Source organism: Lynx rufus, unplaced genomic scaffold, assembly GCF_022079265.1.
Source record: "Lynx rufus isolate CCGP_SWC_20201006 ecotype Redwood Valley unplaced genomic scaffold, mLynRuf1.p SCAF_17, whole genome shotgun sequence".
NCBI classification, from domain to species: Eukaryota; Metazoa; Chordata; class Mammalia; order Carnivora; family Felidae; genus Lynx; species Lynx rufus.
In genome coordinates, this window is record NW_025814831.1 from 33,259,626 (window position 1) to 33,284,237 (window position 24,612).

Sequence of the window (24,612 nt, forward strand, 5' to 3'; positions counted from 1 at the left end):
AAGAGACCAGCGTTACTCTGACAACAAAACCATACAAAGACATTTTAAGAAAGAAAAACCACAGGCCAATAGTCCTCCTGAACAAAGATACAGATACCTTCAACAAGATATCAGCAGATTGAATCCAGTGATGATAATCTACTAACAATCAAGGGGGGTGGTATACACAGTCTAGTTCAACATTTGAATATCACTGTAATTCACCACATTAAGAGACTAGATAAACACTTGCAACAAACTAGGAATAAAAGGAGAAACTTTTTTTTTTTTTAACATTTATTCATTTTTGAGAGACAGCACAAGTGGGAGAGGGGCAGAGAGAGAGGGAGACACAGAATCTGAAGCAGGCTCCAGGCTCTGAGCTGTTGAACAGAGCCCGACATGGGGCTCGAACTCATGAACTGTGAGATCATGACCTGACCCAAAGTGGGGCGCTCAACCGAGCCACCCAGGTGCCCCAAAAGGAGAAACTTTCTTAACTTGAAAAGGAAGTCTTTAAAAAAACCTATAGCTAACACTATACTTTTTTAAAAAATTTTTTTTAGTATTTTTTTATTTATTTTTGAGACAGAGAGAGACAGAGCATAAGCAGGGGAGGGGCAGAGAGAGGGGGAGGCACAGAATCTGAAGTGGGCTCCAGGATCTGAGCTGTCAGCACAGAGCCTGACGCAGGGCTCAAACTCACGGAGTGTGAGATCATGGCCTGAGCTGAAGTCGGATGCTCAACTGACTGAGCCACCCAGGCGCCCCAAGCTATCACTATACTTAATGGTGAAAGACTGAATGAGAATAAGGCAAGGCTGACTACTTTAATTCCTAGTAAACCTCATACTAGATAGTCTAGCCAGTGCAATAAGAAAAGGAAAAAAAATTTTAAAAGACTATTGGAAAGATAAACATTAAAGTGTTTCTGGAAAGGAAAACAATAAACTGTCTCTACTCATAGACGATGCGATTGTTTAGCAAATCCCAAAGAATCTACAAAAAAACTCCTATAACAAGTTAGGTTTAGCAAATTTCTATATACTAGAATACTGGAAATCAAAATATTTTTACGGGACCATTTACAATCATACTAAAAACATGAATTACTGAGGTATAAATCTAACAAAATACCTGCAGATCTGTATGCTAAAAACCACAATACTGGGGGTACCTGGCTGGCTCGTTTGTGGAGCATGCAACTCTTGATCTCAGGGCTTTGAGTTCGAGCTCCATGCTGGGTGTAGAGATTACTTAAAAAACAAACAACCCCCCCCCCCAAAAAAAACCCCAAAACAAAAACAAAAAAAAACATACAAAACAGGGGCACCTGCGTGGCTCTGTTGGCTAAGTGTCCGACTTCAGCTCGGGTTGTGATCTCAGTTCGAGCCCCGCATCGGGCTCTGTGCTGACAACCTGGAGCCTGCTTCGAGTTCTGTGTCTCCCTCTCTCTCTGAACCTCCCCCACTCACACTCTGCTTCTCTCTCTCTCTCTCTCTCTCTCAAAAATAAACATTAAAAAAAAATAAAAAAAATAAAACAAAAACGGGCACCTGGGTGGCTCAGTTGGTTAAGCGGCCGACTTCAGCTCAGGTTATGAGCCCCGCATCAGGCTCTGTGCTGACAGCTTGGAGCCTGGAGTCTGTTTTGGATTCTGTGTCTCCCTCTCTCTCTGCCCCTACCCTGCTCACACTTTCTCTCTCTCTCTCTCTCTCTCTCTCTCTCTCTCTCTCTCTCTCAAAAATGAATAAAATGTTAAAAAAAATAAAAAAAAACAAAAACAAAAAACTGTAACACTGATGAAAGAAATCAAAGGCCTAAAAAAATATGGAGATCTATACTGTATTCATGAATTGGAAAATACAGTATTTTTAAGATGTCAATTCTCCCCAAATTAAGCTTAGATTCAACTCAATCAGAGTCTCACCATATTTTGTAGATACTGACAAGCTGATTCTAAAATTATTTAGAAAGGCAAAGGAACTAGTTTAACCAAAACAATTCTGAAAAATAAGAACAAAGTTAGAAGGACTCCATATCTGATGTCAAGATTTGCTATAAAGTTATAGTCATCAAGACAATGCTGTATTGGCAAAGGAAAGACATGTAGATCAATTGAACAGAATAGAGAGTACAAAAATAGACCAACACAAGTGCACTCAATTGATTTTTGACAAAGCTGCAAAGACAATTCAACAGAGAAGGAATAGTCTTTTCAACAAATGGTGTTGGAACTACTGGACATCCATCCATATCCAAAAAAATAAACCTTCACACCATATTCAAAATTAACCCAAAATGGATCATGGATCTAAGTGTAAAACCTAAAATTATAAAACTTCTAGAAGAAAACCAAAGAAAATCTTTGTGAACTTGGGTTTAGCAAAGGGATTTTAGATATGACTCCAAAGCATAATTCACGAAAGAAGGAATTGATAAATTGGACTTCATCAAAATTAGAAACTACTCTGTGAATGATACTGTTAACAGAATGAAAAAATAAGCCAATGAGTAGGAGAAAATATTTGCAAATCACCTATCTGATAAAAGACTTGTATCCAGGGAATGCCTGGTAGCTCAGTCAGTAGAACATGTGACTCTTTCATCTTGGGGTCGTGAGTTTGAGCCCCACATTGGGCCTAGGGCTTACTTAAAAAAGCAAAAAAAAAACAAAAAAATAACAACTTGTGTCTAGAATATATAAAGAACTCTCAAAAATCAATAATAAGAAAATTAATTAATTTGAGACAGAGACAGAGACAGAGACAGAGAGAGAGAGAGAAAGAGACAGTAGGAGCAGGTAGAGGGGCAGAGGGAGAGAGAAAAGAATCTTAAGCAGGCTCCAAGCTCAGTGCAGGGCCCAAAGCATGGCTCGATCCCATGACCCTGGGATCATGACCTGAGCCAAAATCAAGAGTCTTAAGACACTCAACTGACTCAGCTACCCAGGCACCCCAGAAAACACAATTTAAAAAATAGGCAAAAATTTGAATCATAAAGAACACATAATAAAGATAAACAAGCATATGAAAAAGTGTTTAACATCATTAGCCATCGGGGCATCCAATTCACAAACTGCTAAGGGTGTGTTCAATGTCAAAGATGTCAGAAGAGAAGTTTTAAGAATTCTTCTCAGGGTAGAATTGTATGGCAAATATGAACTATGTTCAGGAAAAAAACCCCCACTAGGCTTCTCCTTTCAACTCTCCACGTCAACAACATCTCTCAAAGAAGGCCCTCTTCTCTCTCTCTCACCCTCAAGAATATCTTCATAAAGTGCATGTACTCCTTCAGGCACGATGACCGCCAGCGCAGTTCCACAGAGAAGACCAGCACCCAGAACAGTCACCAGCTTTAGTCGCTCCTGGAAAGAAAACATAAGAAACTGTTGAAAAGAGGGGTGCCTGGGTGGCTCAGTCAGTTAAGCGTCTGACTTTGGGTCAGGTCGTGATCTCGTGGCTCATGGGTTCGAGCCCCCATCGGGCTCTGTGCTGACAGCTCAGAGCCTGGAGCCTGCTTCGGATTCTGTGTCTCCCTCTCTCTCTGCTCTTCTCCCACTTAGGCTCTGTCTCTCTCTGTCTCTCAAAAATTAAATAAAAAAAAACAAAATAAAAACCCCCACTATGATTCTATTCATGGATATAGAAACTCATGATGTACTGCCATGAGGAAAAAGCTGATGGCAGACAATATGCAACGATAATCTCATATTTGTAATGCAAGTATACATAAGTAGAGTTAAGTATAAATTAAACATTAACAAATTTTTGACTTTATACTTTACAAACATAATATGTAACATACAATTTGTGAAACGTATTCATAATTGAGCTGCAACGAACACGAAGTACGATGAAAAAAATGTGCTTAATTAATTCGGTACTAAAATGTTCTATGGATTTTCTTTCAAAACTGTTTCACTGAGATATGACTCAAATACCAAAAGCTGTAGATATTTAATGTATACAACTTGATGTGTATGGAGATACGCATATACCTGTGAAACCATCATCACAATCAATGCCATAAATGATCTACAGTTTTAATCCAAACTAATCTCGATTTTTTTCTTTCCACCCAATTTTCTTTGAGAGATTGCCTCCCAACATACAAGATATATAAGATTACATTTCAAAGTGTCTTGAAGCAGGTGTGCCCTATATGGCTTCCTGGAGTCTTAGCAGTATGAAAAATGATTTAAAAAACTAAAAGGGGGTAGTTATGTATGTTGTTTATGAAAATGTTTTAATAATTAGTGGTGTGTCATGTACATGCTTCACTTTTCTGTCTTAGTTTCCCTTATGAGGTGAAGAAAAATAACCGTCTGCGTTATCTCTGTTCTCCTACTAAACCTGTGACTCTGAGGCTAGGGGGACAAACATATGTACGTACAGACGTATACATACTTTGTCTGTGGGAAAATGGGTTCTTAGTTGAAAGGCTGGTTGAAGCATTAAGGCTCCTTCCTTGTTTGGGAGGAAGGAAGGAATCTAGATCTCGTTGTGTCTCCAGTGAAAACAGGGAAACTACAGTTGCAATGTCAGCACCAGCTAATACCTGCTATGTAGCAAGAGGGGAAACCCCCTGCTTCCCAGCACACAGGCCAGGTGGGTCCTTCCTACATTCAGGATGGCCGTTATTAGCTACTTATAGATACAGCATTCTGAATGCATCCAGTAGTAGGGGGCACTGGCTTGGGAGGCAGAAAATGGCCCCATGTCCAAACTGGTTCATAATTCAGTACCTCAGCTTTTCTTCTGTAAAATAAGAACAGTTGTACATGTCTTATATAGGAGGCAACAGGAGAAAGTGACTGAAGCATTTTGGAAAAATGACACCAAACAACTGGTGTTACTATTTTAATATTTAATACTGAGCTATTCTAAGAGTTTTTGTCCTTTACAAGTTACTAAGCTCATCAAAGCACTGTTAATCACAGCATTCATTTGAGACAAACTGTCAGAGCACAGAGAACACAAGACAGAAAAACAGCTCTATTCTGTGTAGAAGGGGACATGGTATGTGAGTCAGTCTTCTCATTTTCTCCAACGAATTCTTAAAAGTCACCTTTGTTTTTAAAAAAACGTTCATGAATGTAAAGTTTTACTTCTAAGGAAGGACAAAAATAATGGTAAACTGAACTGCACTGAGCACACCATTTCATTTTAGGGACTTGCTTTCAGAACTCAACGATCAAACTAGCGAATACATTGCTTGGGGAAGAAAACTGTCCTGTCAGCATCTTGACGTTGACCATGGAAATGGAAATGAAAGACGCCCCTGTAGTGCAAATTAAGGGAAGATGAGAAGAAATGAAACTGATGTACTTAAAAAGAGCTGATCGCCCTCAAGAATTACTTGGGTGGCAGCTCACATCATACATAAAAATTAATTCCTGATGGATTATACCTTAATATAAAATCTAGAACTCAAAAACTTTTAGAAGGAAGAATATCTGTGCAGTTTTGGTGTTGGCAAAATTTTCTTATCAAGGACACAAAAAAATTCCACATCAGAACTTAAGACATTTGCTGACCCACTAAGAAAACGAACAGACAAGCTATATACAGGAAGAAAATAGCTACAATACATACACCTGTAACACGCTGTGGGAACACTGTCCACATCACCTCCTTCAGGTTGGAGACACCTGTTCCCCTAGCCACGGGGAGTGTTGCAGTCTGATGAGACAGCTGAGTCCCTGTGAGGACCTGACCTTGGGCCAAAGGGTACTGACGAACCTCTCCCAGGGCAGTCCATATCCCATGACGAGTCCACTGGGTTGTATGGAGGGAGGTACAAAGCCAGGTCTCCTTGTCTCCATTCAGGAAATCTCTGAAGGGCCATCCAGCTTCAGAGCCTGCTGCAAGGTGAGCTGAGGCCTCTAATATAACCAAATAACAGTTCAACTTCTCCATCTGCTTAATCCTGCTCGTTCTTCCCCAGGTGTTATTCCCCACAGTGTCCCCCAATAAACTTCCTGTGTGCAAATCTCCTCCTTAGAGTCTGTTTTCTGGGGAACCCAACTTAAGATACTGATAAAGAACTTCCACAACTCAGTAACAGGCAAAAGCAAACAAAAAACCCACACAACAAAAAATGGGTAAAACACTGAACAGCCACTTCACCAAAGATACACGGATGTCCAATAAGCCCATGAAAGAGTGCTCAACATCTTTAGTCACCAGGAAAACGCAAATCTAAATTACAAGATACCTCTTTACAGCCACTAAAATTGCTCAAATTAAAGGCTGACAAACCTAAGTAATGGCAAAGACACGGAGCAACTGGAAGACTCACGCGTTGCTGGTGGGTCCATAAAATGGTACAACCACTTTGGAAAACCGTTAGTCTCATATCAAGTTAAACCAACAATTTCACTTTGGGTATTTTCCAGGAGACATAACAATGTTCACAAAAAAACCTGTGCAAGAATGTTCGTAGACGCTTTCTCAATACTAGGCACAATCTGGATCAGATGTCCATCGATAAGGGAATGTATAAACTAACTGTGATATATTCATACGATGGAACTCAGTAACAAAAAGGAATAAACTACCGCTACATACAGCAACCTGAATGAATTTCAAAAACATGTCCTGATGTTTGAATGAAAGAAGCCTTACACAAGAGTTACTTACTGAGTCTATTTATATGTAATTCAAAAGCAGGCCAAACTAAGCCTTGGCAAAAGAAATCACAACAGTGGTTGCCACTAGCAGATGGGGTTAGTGGGAAAACACAGTGGCAGGAGGGATTAACTAGAAAATGGCACCAGGTTATTTCTTTTTTAGGATGATGGAAAGGTTCTAAATCTTGACTGGAATGTTAGGTACATTTGTTTACCTTTGCCAAAATTCATCGAACTATTAAGATTGGTACCTTTTACTCTACAAAATTACAGATCTATACAAATTACCTAGGTAGTAATTTACTCAGCCAGGATCCTTGAAAGGATTCATTTTAGAACCATTCAATTTTAACAAAGCTTCTTCATGGCAACTCTCTGAAACCAAACTCAGAGTCTATGTGGGATACTAAAAGGCATTTCCAAATTTTTTTCTTTTTCTTTTTTTTAAAATTTACTTATTTATTTTGAGACAGAGACAGCACAAGCAGGGGAGGGGGAGAGAGAGATAGAGAGAGAGAGAGGGAGGGAGGGAGGGGGAGAGGGAGAGAATGAATCCCAAGCAGGCTCCTCACTGCCAGTGCAGAGCCAGACATGGGGCTGGGACTCACAAAACTGTGAGATCATGACCTAGGCCAAAACCAAGAGTTGGACACTCAACTGACTGAACCACCCAGGCACCTCCCCAAAATTTTTTCTTAAACAATTCATCTGTCATTCAAACATTCCTTAAAAATCATTCATCACAATTTTATGTCAATGACTGCATGGAAAACCCAGTGGTATTCACAATTCTGGACCAATCCACAAATTTACTAGGCATTTACCAAGTGCTTTAAAATATTCTACATTGGCTCATATGAAGTACTACATTGAGACAAGTTATAAAAAGCAGGAGCAGAGGTGAGTTCTTGAGACTCGCATACCACAAAATTAAGACGCAGGTGAAATTTAAGATAACTGAGTGATACATGCCATCCAGAAGAACTTAGATATCTATGGGCATGAAGAAAAAGATCTTCAAATCAATAAAGTAAACAAAGAATTTTCCTAAAATGTTGCCTTTTAAATTTTAACCTCTTTAAAATAATCTAATGGGGGCCACCTGGGTGGCTCAGTTGGTTAAGCCTCTGACTCTTGATTTTAGCTCTGGTCATGATCTCACATTTTCGTGAGTTTGAGCCCATGTCTGGCTGTTTGCTGGCAGTTCAGAGCCTGCCTAAGATTCTCTCTCTTCCCTACTCTCTCTGCCCCTCCCCAACCTGTGCTTTCTCTCTCAAAATAAACAAACTTTAAAAAAATAAAATAATCTTGGGACTGCAAGCTGGTGCAGCCATTCTGGAAAACAGTATGGAGGTTCCTCAAAAAACTAAAAATAGAGGGGCGCCTGGGTGGCTCAGTCGGTTAAGCGTCTGACTTCAGCTCAGGTCACGATCTCATGTTCTGTGAGTTCGAGCCCCGCGTCAGGCTCTCGGCTGATGGCTCAGAGCCTGGAACCTGCTTCCGGTTCTGTGTCTCCCTCTCTCTCTGCCCCTCCCCCGTTCATGCTCTGTCTCTCTCTGTCTCAAAATAAATAAACGTTAAAAAAAAAAATTTAAAAAAAAAAACTAAAAATAGAACTACCCTACGACCCAGCAATTGCACCACTAGGCATTTATCCATGGGATACAGGTGTGCTGTTTCATAGGGACACATGCACCCCCATGTTTATAGCAGCACCATCAACAATAGCCAAAGTATGGAAAGAGCCCAAATGTCCAATGATGGATGAATGGATAAAGATGTGGTATGTGTACACACACGCGCGCGCACGCGCACACACACACACACACACAGTGGAGTATTACTCAACAATCAAAAAGAATGAAATCTTGCCATTTGCAACTACATAGATGGAACTGGAGGGTATTATGCTAAGTGAAATTTGTCAGAGAAAGATAAAAATCATATGACTTCACTCATGAGGACTTTAAGAGACAAAACAGATGAACATAAGGGAAGGGAAACAAAAATAATATAAAAACATGGAGGGGGACAACACAGAAGAGACTCATAAATATGGAGAACAAACTGAGGGTTACTGGAGGGGTTGTGGGAGGGGGGATGAGCTAAATGGGTAAGGGGCACTAAGGAATCTACTCCTGAAAACACTGTTGCACTATATGCTAACCCTGATTTGGATGTAAATTTTAAAAAATAAAAAATAAAAGTAAAAAATAAATAAAATAATCTAATATTTTTAGATATTCTTCTCTCCAAGGCAAAATTACCCATAATTCCATTCACTTATTTCTATGGACAACATTTCTTTTTTTTTTAAATGTTTATTTATTTTGAGAGAGAGAAGAAATGGGAAAGGGGGGGGAGGGAGGGAGGGAAAGAGAGAGAGAGATACAGAGAGAGAGAATCCCAAGCAGGCTCCACGCTCTGTGAGATCATGATCTGAGCCAATATCAAGAGTCACTTAACCAATTGAGCCATCCAGGCGCCCCTATATGGACCATATTTCTAAATATATTGCAATAGATTTTGTAAGAATGTCCCAAAGGCCCTAGTAAGCTTGAAAACACTTGCATTTCCACCTGCAGCAAAATGTCATTACAAGAAATCATGGTAAGTCTTTAAAGCACATAGTCATGAAATTACATCTCTTTTTTAATCACGTATGAACAATTAAACGCTCTCAGCTGAAAGAATATGAAAAGGAACTTGGTCCAAATCTTTAGAAAGACACAACAAAAATTGTTTATTTTTATTTTATTAATCTTTAGGTGCATACTTTAAAAAGAGGGATACTAGCTACCAAAGTTATTGACATAGAATCCAAGTTTAAGAACTCAAAGAAAATGTACAAAATGATCCTCTCTTGATACACAGATGAAGAACCAAAGGCCAAAGGTGAGAAATAATTTGCTCAAGATCACACGGCTAGGGCTAGTTAGTGGCAGGGGCATGATTAGATTTGACAATGCACACTGTTGCCCTGTACATTCGAAGGCAACGTCCACCACATGGCACAACACATACAGTCTGGGAGTGCCTGTGTGGCTCAGTCTGTTGAACATCAGACTCTTGATTTGGGCTCAGGTCACGATCTCACGGTTCATGAGATTGAGCCCCAAGTTGAGCTCTGCACTGACAGCACGGAGGCTCCCTGGGATTCTTTTTCTCCCTCTCTCTCTCTCTCTGCCCCTCCCATGTGTGTGCGTGTGTGTGTGTGTGTGTGTGTGTGTGTGTGTGTGTGTGTTCTCTCTCTCCTTCAAAATAAATATGTAAAAAAAAAAAACAAAAAACCCATACAACCCATTATCTGAAAAAAGATAACATGCAATTGTACAACCTCTTTAAACAGTATGAGCCGGAAGAATCCCTCAGCAACATCAAGAGGAAAACCAAAATTATAGTTATATTTGTTCTCTATTGACAGTTTCTAAAGGTCCAGGGCAAAGTAAGAGGAGGACAATGTAGCAAGCTTTTCCTAAGGTTTTATTTCTTCAATGTAGAGGACGATTCTTTCTTCTGAGATTATGCCCTACCTACTTTTTGGTCTTAAAATGTCCTTTCTTTTAAAAAATCATCTGGTGACAACAGTTTTTGTTTTTTAGTGTCTCCACTTGGCAAAATTAAAAACAAGCAATCTTGTGTCAATCTTCCCTAAATTCAAAAGTATTACCAGCCTGGGGCTCAATTAGTTAAGTGTCCAACTCTCGATTTTGGCTCAGGTCATGATCTCACAGTTTCATGAGATCAAGCCCTGCATCAGGCTCTGTGCCAAAATGGCGGAGCCTGATTGGGATTCTCCCTTTCTCTCTTTCCCTCAAAATAAATAAAAACTTAAAAAAATATATATTACTGGACCGTGAAACCCAAAAGCCTGGAAAACCCTGACTTGCAGTGTAAACATGAGGTCTGTATTATAATACATAAGCAAATTTAGAAACAAAGAATTTGAGAAATTGTAAGAAGAGATCAAGGTAAACATGAGTAAATCAACTAGTTTTATAGTACTTTCTTGGAGGAAAGACCAAGCAAGCTAAAACAACTGCATTATGTTTTAGTTCCTTTTGAAATTAAGTAAAGCACATTTATTTACCAAATGAAGTTAAACATCCACTGAGTACTATGTTTGTCCTTCCCTCCCAAAATTCTAAGTTCTATGAGAGAAGGGATTTTTGTTTTTAATTTACTGCTCAACGTTCAGCAGTTTATAGGACAGAATCTGGCATATACCAGATTCTCCCTAAAAATTTATTGGAAGAATGAATTAAATGCCCGGCACCATGCAAAGCACTAGGGACTGGTACCCCCCATGTCACTGGCTCTAATATCAACAGATACACAAATGCAGTGAAGCTTCATCAGGCCTGGGAAATAGGCCTAACATATTCCTTACAAGTGTAACCATGTCAAGAATTTTCAGTGGTTAGCTGCTTTAGAATTTAAGCTTTGGCTCAAAGGGTATTCAAGTACATATAATAAAGAACCATAACAGGATTCCATTAAAGTGAATGTGAGGTAATGTTGTCATTTGTCTCATTAATACAACTACCTGAAATGACACTTATTTTTTTTTCCCAAGGAGCTCAAAACCTTGTTTAGTCACCATTTCAATCTTCAACCAGGCAGTACAGAGATTATTTACCCTCCATAACTTTTATGAGCTTGATAAATGTCTGCTAACCTTCTCAGGGTGACTAATACTATAGAGGTAACACTTCTGATGAAAAAAAGAACCAGTAGTCAATCACTGCCACCGGTTAGTTTCCAGTTTTATTTTTTACTAATTTCTTAACTACCTAAACTATTTTAGATGCAATCTGATTTATTTCAAGCACTAGAGACGTGGCTCCATGTTATCTGTATAGCTGTTATTTTTTCACAGAGCTTCACAACTTGAGATTCAATCTCAAAATTGTATATATGTCAAAGTTAAAATGCTGACAGATTCTCTCTTTTGCCTTTGGTAAATCAGTTAGGATGTACTTAAATGAAGAACTACAAATTCCAAGTGTGGTTCAAGATGAAAAGAGAGTGCCCAAAGTAATAATTTCTGTCAGAGAAATGACGTATTTGCTCAAGAGAGGCAGGAACCATGCAATGCCATTGGCTTTATGTTATTTCATTTTACAGTTTCACAGCTGCAGCCTGACTGAGCCAAAGGACTGACCAGATGTATTAATTAAAACAGCTGGTATTCAATGCCATTAACTATCAGTGTAAAGCTTTGAAGTCAGTTTAATTTTCTCGGCAGACACCAACATAGTTAAATGGTTTTTCTTCACTGCTCATACAAACAGTCAAATTATTTGGTTTGATGAAATATAAGCCACTAATTTAAAGCTTTTAGCATTTAAAAGTTTATTTCAATGTCCCTTGTACCATGCTCATTTTAGTACTGACAGCATCAGCTATAGTCTCCGAAAAAATTCAAGATGCGTCGCTTATTATAAGACTACTCCCTTCAAAGCTCTAGGCACTGCAGCAATGAAATATCCCAAGTGCAGAGTACTACTGTTCAAGCAACAAAGGCCATCTTTATATTTTTACACACAAACCTACTTCAAAAACCTACTTCAAGGAGGGACTTCCTTTAACTTGACGATATTCACTTTAACTGCTATATTACCTGCTTTTAATTGTCAGTAACAGATGACGAAGAAAACTTAAATATGAACTTTGTCCTTCAAGTCCTTACAGCCGAGACTAGATGCCCAAAGGTTTCCTGCTTCTAAGTTGCCGCAGCGTGACCCTGAGCAAGTTCAGTGTCCTCTTCTGTTAGAAGGGCACGTGGTACTGCCAGTATCACCACGTAGGTGCATGACATCAGCTCACTCAGCACAGAGGACCATGGGCACTTATCTCCAACATCATTAGCAGCACGCATAAAGGGCCCCTAAGCCCCTCCTTCGCAAGAATAAGAACTCAAAACCCGGATACTTGGATAAAAATTCAAGCAAACGAGGCTCCAAATTTGCCATTTTCCCAGTGGCATACAGGCTTCTGCTTTCCTAATTCATTTGACATAGAGGTAAGAACAAGCAATACTTTATTAATGCCACTTCCTCCAACCTTGGAAGACAGGACTAATTTGTTTTTCTTTTTGAGCAGGAGTCTTTTCAAACATAAAATAACTAAACATAAACGGAAATCCCATAAGACTGTTCAGTGTGACTACAAAAACAAACACAAACCAAAACCTGTTGGGAAAGAACCTGGGAAAACATCAGAACCTGGCAATATATGTATTATTAATACATAAGAAGTTCAGTTGGCCTGAGAAAATGTAAATAAAGACACATTTTTCTCTATTAAATTAGCAAAGTTTTAAAACTTAACAATAAAAGTATTCAATGTTTGTGAGAATACAGTGTCATTTGCATGTGTTGGAAAAAAATGCATTAAAAAACCTGGTAATACAGATTGAGAACCTTAAGAACATTTATGCCCTTTGATCCTGTCATTCTACTTCTGAGGAAATAATCTGAACTATGTTCATAGCATTAGACACAAAAATGTTTATTCAACACTATTACCATGGCAAAATTTTGAGAACAAATTAAATATATAAGAATTTCTACGCAGGGGCGCCTGGGTGGCTTAGTCGGTTAAGCGTCCAACTTCGGCTTGGCTCATGATTTCATGGTTCGTGGATTTGAGCTCCGCATCGGGCTCTGTGCTGACAGCTCAGAGCCTGAAGCCTGTTTCAAATTCTGTGTCTCCCTCTCTCTCTGCCCCTCCACCACCTGTGCTCTGTCTCTCTCTGCCTCTCAAAAATGAATAAACGTTGAAAAAAATTAAAAAAAAATTCTATGCATAAAATAACTAAACGTAATGAAAACGTTAAAAAATGCCTAGAACACAATTTTAGTAATAGAGTGCTTATGTTATACTACCAGCTAAAAGAAGGGAGAATGCAAAATTATACATAAACCACATAATTAGCCACGTTAAAAATGTAGACAAGTAGAAAAAAAAGAATGGAAAGAAATAAAAAATGTTACTAGTGATTCTCATTGGACAACGTGATAATAGATGATTTTATTTTCCTTTTACAGATTATCATATTTTCTAAATTTTCACAGAGAGCTTATATTATATAGCCATTCTTTTCAAGGAAAGAATTTTTGTTCATTTATTTAGAGGCTATATAAATAGCCCCTTTGAACTTTGTAAAATCAGTATGAGCTTAGTTTCCTCATCTATAAAGAGGACAAAAATTCTTCCCTTTCAAGGTTACTATTAAAATCAACACAGAACTTAACACATAAACTTACACTGTAGCTATTATTACTATTATTGCACTGTGGTCAGATTAGAAAGCACAATGCCCTTAATGTAAACAGGGAGATGTTTTCTCCTTTATTAAATGGTTCCAAAGGACTGCACTTTGATGTTTTGCAGTTCCAAGTGTTTTCCAGTCTCCCCCTCTGGCTATTGTGTTACAATGTGTCTCCTCTCCTTGCTTCCCCCACACCTCCTAGTTTGCTATTTCTAGTTTTCCAAGAGCTTAGAAATCAGTCCAGCCCAGAAATTCTAGACTGGCAACTCACAAACATGGGCTGTTTGGCCCACACAGTGATATAACAATATTTGATTCGGTAGCCAAGATGTAAAATTCAGAAAATTTCATGAAAAATCCTGACTTCCAGCTTCTCAAGAGGAGGAAGATTTGGTGACACCAAGGCAGAGGTCGTCAAATGGCCCAAGTTCTTCAGATGACCACAGTTTCCACTACTCCCTAATGACTTCCAGGCACTGACACTGAAGGTCAGCTACCTCACATCATGGCACTTGAACTGCCTTATCTTCCTCCAGGCCTGATTCACTGTTCAGTCTTAGTAGTTACTCGATTTTTATGACCCATTCCCCAGTTGTATTAGTCAGGGTCCAATCAAGAAAGAAAAATCATAATTTGAACAGAGAAAGCTTAAAACAGGGGATGGAATAATGAGAAATGAGCTAATAAACGAGACCTCTAAAGAATGTAAGAATAGCAGATAAAAGGAGGAGTGTCTACTGTAAGACTGAGGTAAGGGTGGTCAAAGAGGTCCCATGCGGACTGAAATCCAAACCCTGCTGGAAGGGGCATGGCTGGGGCTCAGTGAAGAGAGGTTAAAGATTCTGGGACCAATTTTGGTGTGTGTGTGTGTGTGTGTGTGTGTGTGTGTGTGTGTGTGTTGGGGGGTGAGGGGTTCCCCACATCAAGCAATGCTGGGGCACAGCTGGGTGTCCCACAATCCAACTTAGTTCTAACATTATCTTCTGGAGACATCAGCGCCCACAGGTTAAGGGTTCAGTCCTACAAGACTGCCCCTCACCTTCATGAAAGAGGACTTCAATTACCTCCATTCTAACTTTCTAACTGATCAAGTTCTTCTTTCCAGGTTATCTCTTAACTCAGACAAAAGACCCACCCTGAGGGCCAAACATCCCCTGAAGGGAACTGAAACCACCCCCTTTGAAACTACCCCCTGGAGAGTGATAAAGGGCTGCCTAGAGCCAGCAAGACCCTGTATAACTGACCCCAAGGCAATGACTGACCTGATTATCCTGCATCTACCCATCGGGCCTTGCCCAACATTTTCCTATAGAAACCTGAAAGTATTTTTGGCCCTTTGGAGACAGTTTTGAGATGCCAGTGCACTGTCTTCCCAGCGCTGGCCTCGCTGAAATAAATTCCTTTCTTGTTTTACCACCTCTCATCTCTCTGCCTTTGGGTTTTGTCAGTGGCCAGTGGCCAAACGGGGTGCTCTTGCACCCCTGCGCCCTGGCTACATTCAGACACTGGTGCAAGTCCAGGTTTGTCAGCTGTGTCTGACTGGCTATAAACTGGAGGTCCCAATGATCCCCTCTCCTTGGATTTGGTTAACCTGAGACAGCAGCTCACAGAACTCAAAGAAACATTTTACTTACTAGATTAACCAGTTACTTGTAAAAAGACAGAACTCAGACATAGCCAGATGGAAGAGATACATAGGGCAAGGTATGGGGAAAGGGCGATGAGCTTCCATGCCCTCCGCAGGCGTAAAACTCTTCCAGCACCTCCATGTGTCAATCGACCTAGAAGCTCTCTGAACCCTGTCTTTTTGGGGTTTTATGGAGGCTTCATTACCTAGGCAAGATTGAGCAAATCATTGGCCGCTGGCAGTTGATCTCACCTCCAGCCCCTCTCTCTTCCCAGCTGGGAATGAAGGTTCCAACCTTCCAATCCCTCAGTTGGTTGGTTCCCCTGGCACCCAGCCTCCAACCCTACGTTAACTATGGGCATTCTAAAAATCATCTCATTCACAGCCAGAAGATACCTTTATGGCTCTCATCACTTGGGAAATTCCAAGGATTTTAGGAGCTCTGTGCCAGAAACAGGAAGACCAAATACATACTGATTATAAGTCACAATATTACAGGCAGAGAAGTTTCTGTGGTGCCACACTGGTGGAACTTGCTGGAAATCTGCACTCTTGGCTGTTGGGGAAAGCTGTTTATGGGAAAGTGTCTTACTGGAGAGGCTCTCCTGCAAAACTGCCAAGGGGAAGCGCTGCCAGTGAGAACTGCTGGGTGCTGGGTGTTGGAGAAGTATGTGCTCAGCGGGAGGCTGGGGCTTGAAAACCTGCCTGCAGGAGCTGGGCCCTGGAGAAGCCTTCCAGAGGCCTGAGAAGTCAAACGTACGCGCTGCGAGGAGCCTGTGGGGGAAGCTGGGCAGCCTGGCCTATAAGAATTGTTGCCAGAATAGTTGCCTAGGAGCCTGCGGGCAAGCATGGACCAAGAAGGAAAAGCCATTCCTCTTAAATTTCTCTCCAGTATCCCCTATTGACAAAGTGCGATGTTGGGGCGCCTGGGTGGCGCAGTCGGTTAAGCGTCCGACTTCAGCCAGGTCACGATCTCGCGGTCCGGGAGTTCGAGCCCCGCGTCAGGCTCTGGGCTGATGGCTCGGAGCCTGGAGCCTGTTTCCGATTCTGTGTCTCCCTCTCTCTCTGCCCCTCCCCCGTTCATGCTCTGTCTCTCTCTGTCCCAAAAATAAATAAACGTTGAAAAAAAAAAATTAAAAAAAAAAATTATAAAAAAAAAAAAAAAAAAGAAAACAAAGTGCGATGTTGTGCCAGCTGGCAAAGGAAAGATATTTAAAGGGCCCAGATCCATTTCTGCAGAGTGGTCAACGGAGAGTGAATTTGGAGCTGAGAGGCAGTAAATTGATAACTGGCATACTAACCCACTAGAATTACAAAAAATGATACACAGAAGTGACAGCCAGGGACAGTCAGTCTGCCTATTTAGCTAATCAGAGACTTTTCTGATCTTTTAGACTAATGAGGTTTCCGGATGGACAATTTCTATACAACAGAGGTGCTACCAATATTCTCCTTCATCTCTATTATAATAGCCAATATTTTTTAAGTACTATGTTAAGCATGTTCTACTATAATTGCTTTACATATACTAATTCATTTAGTCCTCACAACAATCCTATGAGATAGATACTCATCTTACAAAAGAGTCATAAAATGTCCAAGTAATTTGCCCAGGCTCACAACAGCCAGCAAATGGCAGAGCCACTATCTGAATCTAGTAATTTAGCTCCAGAATCTGTACTCTTAAACATTATGCTCAACTGCTTCACCACAAAACCTATTTCATTGTTTCTTTCTTTCTTTTTTTTATTTTTTTTGCTTTTAGCATCCATCTTGATTCCCCAATTTGCCTTTGTCAAATGCATGAAGAATTAATGAAAGGAATATGTAAGGTGTAGAAACTAGGGTATATTTTTTGGTTACTACAAAACTGACCCCCAGTGACATACAGGGCTTGCAACAGATACTTAGATGTAATTATCCAGTAGTTAACCCCAAGGCCTCATCACTTAAAAATCCATATAACTGGGGCAGAAGAATTTCCAGACCAACTGCTACCTAGTTCTATTTTATTTCAATAAAATTAGACATTCAATATTAGTATTTGAGGCAGACTGAGACTTCCACAATTCCATCAGGTTTTAAGAAATACCTGTACTACACTTAGCATTACTACTTATTACCTGGGATTTCAAACTGAACTACAGAGGATCTTAAACCTTGTTACCATTCAACAAAGTTGCACATCTAAATTCTTCAATTACAGGAAAGGCTAAGACTATCACATACAGAGGCATTCTGAATTCATTTTAGGTCTTCTTCCCTCAAAAACAATGCGAATTCTTTTTTTTTTTTTTAACGTTTAATTCTTTTTGAGACAGAGAGAGACAGAGCATGAACGGGGGAGGGGCAGAGAGAGAGGGAGACACAGAATCGGAAGCAGGCTCCAGGCTCTGAGCCATCAGCCCAGAGCCTGACGCGGGGTTCGAACTCACGGAACGCGAGATTGTGACCTGAGCTGAAGTCGGACGCTTAACCGACTGAGCCACCCAGACACCTCTGATGCAAATTCTTGAATATCACAATTTACAATTGACTTGATTACGAAGTATGAAATTAATTTTAGACAGTTCAAAATGGGAACTGCTTCAGATTCTAAGTTGGCAGGTGTCAATTTAAAGGGCATTTAGGATATATTCCGCTCTTTCTTAAAGGTTTCAATGCTATTTGAAGGTGGTTTACCTCTGTAGTTTCAATTCTGCTACACTGACAAAGCACAAGGCAGGAGATGTACTGTGGAAGGTAGAATGTCCGTGATGTTAAAGATATTCCTAATTTGGGGATATCTCCTAATGGAGATAAAGTTAGTGGTGTTAAGATGTTCCTAATTTGAGGAGCTAAGGTGCCAATCTAGACCCATGGTCCTTCATTCCTTCTTTACAGTGCTCATCAGAAAAGGAAATATTTAACAGTCAAGTGCTTTGGACTGGCAATCAAACTGACTTAGTTTCAAATCCCACCTCTACCAGTGTCTACCACACTCTCCAAGCCTTGAGTATGCACATTTGTAAAGTGAGGTATACCAGTACCTATCTGTCTCCTCTTGGAGATTAAATAAGATACCGCATATCGGTGCCTGGCACTTCACAGAAGGAGCTCAATAAGCATTAACTATTATTAATATTATTAAACAGATAAGTTTCAATAGCACTTATCCACATAATATCCTAGGGAAAAGAAAGCTTTTCAGGAAAATATTGGACCAGATTTTATCTAGTTTTTATTTGATCCAAACATTTTTATCAAGCAAAGACACTTATGAAACAATAATCTTCTAAGACATAAAGTTACTGATTGTTTTCCAGGTATGGGTAGAGAGAAAGCAAAGTGTAAACTGTTTGAATTTAGAAATGAAATTCCAAACAGGCATCACTTTTATCGCATTACCTGAAGAGAATAAAACGTTAATATACCAGACAATGCAAAAGCCCTTAAAAATACCACTTTGTCACATCTATTTCAAAAAGAACCAATTGTCAGAAAAGCATGCTGAACAAATTTATTCCTTAGACACAAATGTCTGTTTTGTTGGTGACTCAAAGTCCCAAAGATACTTATCATGAATGAGTTATGATAATTAGATGTAAAACTTTTAAACACATGAAAAATAAAACAAAGCTTAAAATGAGAACTAATGAAGAAAAAAAAGGCAAATACTAAGAAAAATACTATAAGGCAGGCAGACTAGAGAAGGCTTGGTCTCTCCAAATGGAGCATTCATGGTGAATAGGAATGCCAATCCCCAAACAAGACCTTTCAGATTCCAAACAAAAATGCTGAGAAGTTTCTGTAACTGGACAATGGGATGGAGGAATTCTATTAGGAGTCTGTTTCAAAATAAAGTCTTAAAAATTATAACTTAAGGGGCTCCTGGGTGGCTCAGTTGGTTAAGCATCCGACTCTTGGTTTCAGCTCAGGTCATGATCTCACAGTTCAGGAGTTCGAATCCTGTGCTGTGCCCTGCGCTGACAGTGTGGAGCCTGCCTGGGATTCTCTCTCTCCCTCTCTCCTTGCCCCTCCCCTCCTCTCTCTTTCTCTCTCAAAATAAATCAACTTTAGAAAAAAATTATAATTTAGAACAAAGTTCTAAAAATGAAAACCTTAAAGAAGTTTTCATAATCAGTAAGGAGTATAGTCCTCAACATTTTCTAAAGTTCTTATTATGGCCTAGAATACAGCCTCGCCCTTATATTAATTCATTACATCCTCACAACAATCCTATAAGGTCATTTAAAAGGAAAGATCTGGTTGTTAAAAGAGCTTGTTCAAAAAGCAACACTGTTTTTGAACTACGCTACCTGTCCCAGACAGTTCCTGGGGCTTGAGTGCATTACTGGTCATCTTGAATCCCTTACTGAAGTGCGAGCAGCACTACTTTCATCTGCATACCTATGGGTTTATATGATTTTAACACAGGAAGAAGATGGCATTATAACCCAAACCGGTCTGCAACGAGAAGTGTGAAACTGAGACAAAGCCTTCAGAACACTGTATATGATAGAAACATTACAATTATATAAGAAATTGTATGCCTCTTCAATATGATTACACTGCATTTGGGCTTGTAGTTCATATGCCTTTTTTTCCATTTCATTTTTTTAGTGTTTAATTTTTATAAATATATTGGTCTGCAATAGAATGGAAATTAAACAAGACCAAAAATTAGTCATCTACCAGACAGCTGGAGGAGCACTGCCCTAGAGCTCTGGTGCGAACAGCTTGCTCTCTGTTACCAGCTCTGTGGCAAAGAGGAGACGTGCTCAGGTAAGTAACAATCCTCAGATAACCCATCTAACATCTCACTTCGGTCTGTTCTCACTTCGGCTGTTAACTTCATTCATCAGTCAGAGCACTTGCTAAGCTGGGTTAATTCCAGCTAGCGTTAAGTTGTAGGCTCTTCACCTACTTACGTAGCGTTTTCCTTTAGAGCCAAAGAAAACTGCTCGTTACCAACTGAATCTAACATCGTAAGATAGTACTAACCTAGTGGTTCCAACTCCTTTACCAGACGGGATTTCACTTGTGTAAGGCATGCTCTGGCCTTCTTTACAACTTTAGTTTTTCTCCTTCCCATATGCTGAAGAACAGAGCATCTTCAGCATCAGTTGCTCATAAGTATTTTCAAGAATCAGAGATTTTGGGGCGCCTGGCTGGCTCAGTCAGTTGAGCATCCAACTTCCGCTCAGGTCATGAGAACATGACTTGTGGGTTCGAGCCCCACATCGGGCTCTGTGCTGACAGCTCAGAGTCTGGAGCCTGCTTCAGATTCTGTGTCTCCCTCTCTCTGCCCCTCCCCCGCTCGTGCTCTGTCTCTCTTTCTCTCTCTCAAAAATAAGTAAACATGAAAAAAAAAAAAGGAATCAGAGATTTTCCTTTCCTTCATTTTAGAAATCACTTAGGCATAAAGGAAGCAAGAAAGAAGTTACAAAAGCATCAAGAAAATTGGTCTGGGGGCAAGGAATGCCGAAGACAGTGATGAGATCACTGTCACATAAAGCCGGATGGTCAGATACAGCAGGTAGGCACCACTGCTGCAGCAATTTTCAGGTTACTTAATTTTAACTCATTTCTAAACACTAATTTTGCCATAATTAATGGGTTTTTGAACTTTTATTCCTGTCTGAGAAATTCTAAGGGGAAAATACTGTATTGAATAAAAGCAGCAGCTAGATTAAGAACATGAATAAAAAGCATATGTTTCCATATAGATGAAAGTGAACTGTAAAATAAATTAGATTGGTCTTTTCATTTATAATAATGCTAGTCTCTAAAAAAAAGCCAGATTTCCTTAAAAAGTAAAGTTGTTCAGGGGCTCCTGGGTGGCTTAATTTGTTAAGTGTCTGACTCTTGATTTCGGCTCAGGTCATGATCTCACAGTTCGTGGGTTTGAGCCCCCACGTCCGACTCTGCGCTGGCATCACGGAACCAGGTTGGGATTCTCTCTCTCTCTACCTCTCTCTCTGCCCCTTCCCTGCTCATGCTGTCTGTCTCTCTCAAAATAAATAAATTAACTTAAAAAAAAATTTTAAAGGAAAGTTGTTTAGCCAGTATAGAAGCTTAGGAACTATTTGCTAAAGGTAGAAACTGCTTCCCAGCCTCCATGAATGAAGTTTAGTTTTTACACATTTATCATCTCACTAGTTTCATGATACATCCATACATAATAGTATAATCTGTCTAGAAAAAATGCTTAATTTCTAGAAGATAAAAAACATCAGTTGAATTCTAACATGTCTAAGTTATATATAATTTTCATTTTTATTCTACGAGCTCAAAATGGACTGTGCCTGCTGTAATAATAAAAGAATATCATGAATGTGATTTATAGCATTTTAAGGCCTACAGCTGGAAAAGACCACTTGACCATCAATTCAGATAGCCATAAATGACATGTCATACTAATTATCTTTATTAATGGCTTGGTTAATTACACCACTCATGTACACATTTCCTTTCAGTGAAAAAGAAGATAGCAGATCGCATATTGCAAAAACCACTCAAGATGGTTCAAGAAGATACTGAAACTGGAAAAGTTCTCAGCACTTTATACAAATAAAGTTTCATTAATCTCTTATTTGAAGACATTATAATTTTTGATAAATGCTACCTCGGTTAAGTTTTTAAATATATACGCCAACTTAAATCTCACAAATATTAGCTCTGATAAGGCGAGTTCAATTCTAATGCAGTTAATAGAAAATATGGTTCAAGGCAGAATAAAGCAGGCTTACAAAGTACTGGACAGCAGGTGGCCCAAATGAGTGAAGCAGGCTTCACAGCCAAAGACCTTAACAATCTACCACTGCTCAGCTCTAGCCAACTACTGCCTTGAGGGAATACAGACAAAAAAAAAAAAAAAAAAAGCAATAACAACCTTAAATACTGTGCTAACCTAACAAATTAAGTCTGTGGGTTAGGTTTGGTCTATCAGTTTGCTCTCTCACGAAGCTCTTTCAGGACCGGCGGTGAAACTGGGCCTATTTTACTGCTGAACCCCCAAATACTCATGAAATCCTGTTCCTTCCAAATGTAATTAATGGGTTTTCTCCCCTAGATGTCTGAGCACTGTGCATGCTGTGAGCTCTTTATGAGGAACTTATCCGCACTTTTAACTGAACAATGCTTCCACCTTTCTTCCCCACTCATTAATGTTTGTGCAAATGAGGACAAATGTACAAATTAAGCAAAATGTCAAAACATATTAACAAAAATTTCATTTCTAAGTAAAGATCTAAAACAACTTCAAATATGCATTCCAATGCTCTCTTTCTTTTTTTTTTTTTTTAAATTTTTTTTTCAACTTTTTTTTTTTTTTTTTTTTTTTTTTTGGGACAGAGAGAGACAGAGCATGAACGGGGGAGGGGCAGAGAGAGAGGGAGACACAGAATCGGAAACAGGCTCCAGGCTCCGAGCCATCAGCCCAGAGCCTGACGCGGGGCTCGAACTCCCGGACCGCGAGATCGTGACCTGGCTGAAGTCGGACGCTTAACCGACTGCGCCACCCAGGCGCCCCACCAATGCTCTCTTTCTTGAAAAGGAAATGTGAGTTAAGAACAATCTAGTTTTCTTATCTTCATTCGTTAGCATGGATTCATTTTTGTATTAACAAAAAACTAATTCAAAAAACCAGAAAATTTTGGATTCTAATCCAAAAAAATTACCTCTCCCCCCAAAAAACTATGCTTCATTTCCTCAAAAAGATAAAGTATATTGATTTCAATGTATACAGACAAATAATATTCCCCATTTATGTTCCTTGATAGCAATCTGGAAACTTGATTCCTTGGAACCTCTGGGAATCCAAAGAATGTTACGGTACCTCTTTCCAGGAAAATGTGCAGAGAGTCCTAAATTTTTGTATGCAATTTCACAAGGTTCAGAGTACCCCAGGATCTTCAGTGGATCCACCCACCCCAAGTTAAGGGCTCTAGTGCCTAAAATGAGGTTTGTTCCTATTATGAAATGTTATGCATCTTTTTTTTTTTTAATGTTTATTTTTGAGAGAGAGAGAGAGAGAGATAATGAGAAGGGGCAGAGAGGGAGACAGAATCTGAAGCAGGCTCCAGGCTCTGAGCTGTCAGCACAGAGCCCAACGCGGGGCTCCAACCCACCAACAGTGAGACGATGACCTGAATCCAAGTCGGACGCTTAAGCGACTGAGCCACCCAGGCGCCCCATGAAATGTTACGCATCTTTTAAAAAGATAGTCTTTCCTACGAAGATCTTTAGCTCTGAGCTTAATTGAGGAAACCGCTTCCCTTTACAACTGTCAGTACTTCCTAGCACCCATCCTGACAACTGACAGAAAATTGAGAATTTCTTACCTCGGAGAAATTAACAGCCAAGGGCACGATTCCAGCCACGTAACATCCCACCAACATAGCCAGAGACAGCAGACTAATGGAGATGAAATCATCCATTCTGTCCTCCTTTATTTACCCACCGCCACCAGACTACAAATTTTCAGAGGCTTCAAAGGGTGCTTAGGTTCTTAAACGCGTGTGGTGATTCCAAGACAAGTGGACTTTCCAGGTTTTTCGTCCTCCTCACCAACAGATGTGTTCACGAAACCCTTCTCTGGAACGCACCTGAAAACAGTCCCTTTTTGCTGATATTAGCACCAGAGAGAACTTTCAGCAATCTCAGGTCCCAATCCCTGTTTTCAGACGCCAGTCACTGGATTCCCTAGGGTTAACAGTTAAAGGTATGCAAAGGGCGATTTCTTCAATCGTCGGAATGGTGGCACAATGGACCCACTCCCTCCACAACGTCCCAGGTGGCAGCAGGAAAAGGAGGAAAACCCAAGCAAACTTGTTCGTCCTCCCGGCTCCCCTACCTCCTTGGGGCGGTTCTCGCCAGCCTGGGACCAGCCCACCAGTCCCGGCAAACTCTCCTCCGAGTCTAGAATGGGGAAAGAGTCCTGCAGGTCTCTACCGATGGGCTTAGGGGTTCAGCAGCGAAGGTGATACAAAGCTGTCTCTGCCCTATACCCGATACTGCCCATGTTACTCCACTCCGCTGGGCCTTGACCCAGAGCCACCGATACTACAGCTGCCATGGCCGCCAAGTGGCACCTCTTCATTACATCCACTTCCG

General features: G+C 40.1%; 1 protein-coding gene across 1 annotated transcript in view; it reads right to left on the reverse strand.

Moving 5' to 3' along the window:
* The window catches only part of SLC39A9 (solute carrier family 39 member 9), a 53,005-nt gene extending 28,404 nt beyond the window's left edge, over positions 1 to 24,601 (reverse strand). The window contains exons 1-2 of the mRNA XM_047079437.1: positions 23,841 to 24,601; positions 3,238 to 3,346 (exon numbers count right to left, since the gene is read on the reverse strand). Of these exons, the coding sequence (XP_046935393.1) occupies positions 3,238 to 3,346; positions 23,841 to 23,936 (205 nt within the window). The 5' untranslated portion in view covers positions 23,937 to 24,601. The remainder of the gene's footprint in view (positions 1 to 3,237; positions 3,347 to 23,840) is intronic.
* Between the last annotated feature and the right edge of the window lie 11 nt (positions 24,602 to 24,612).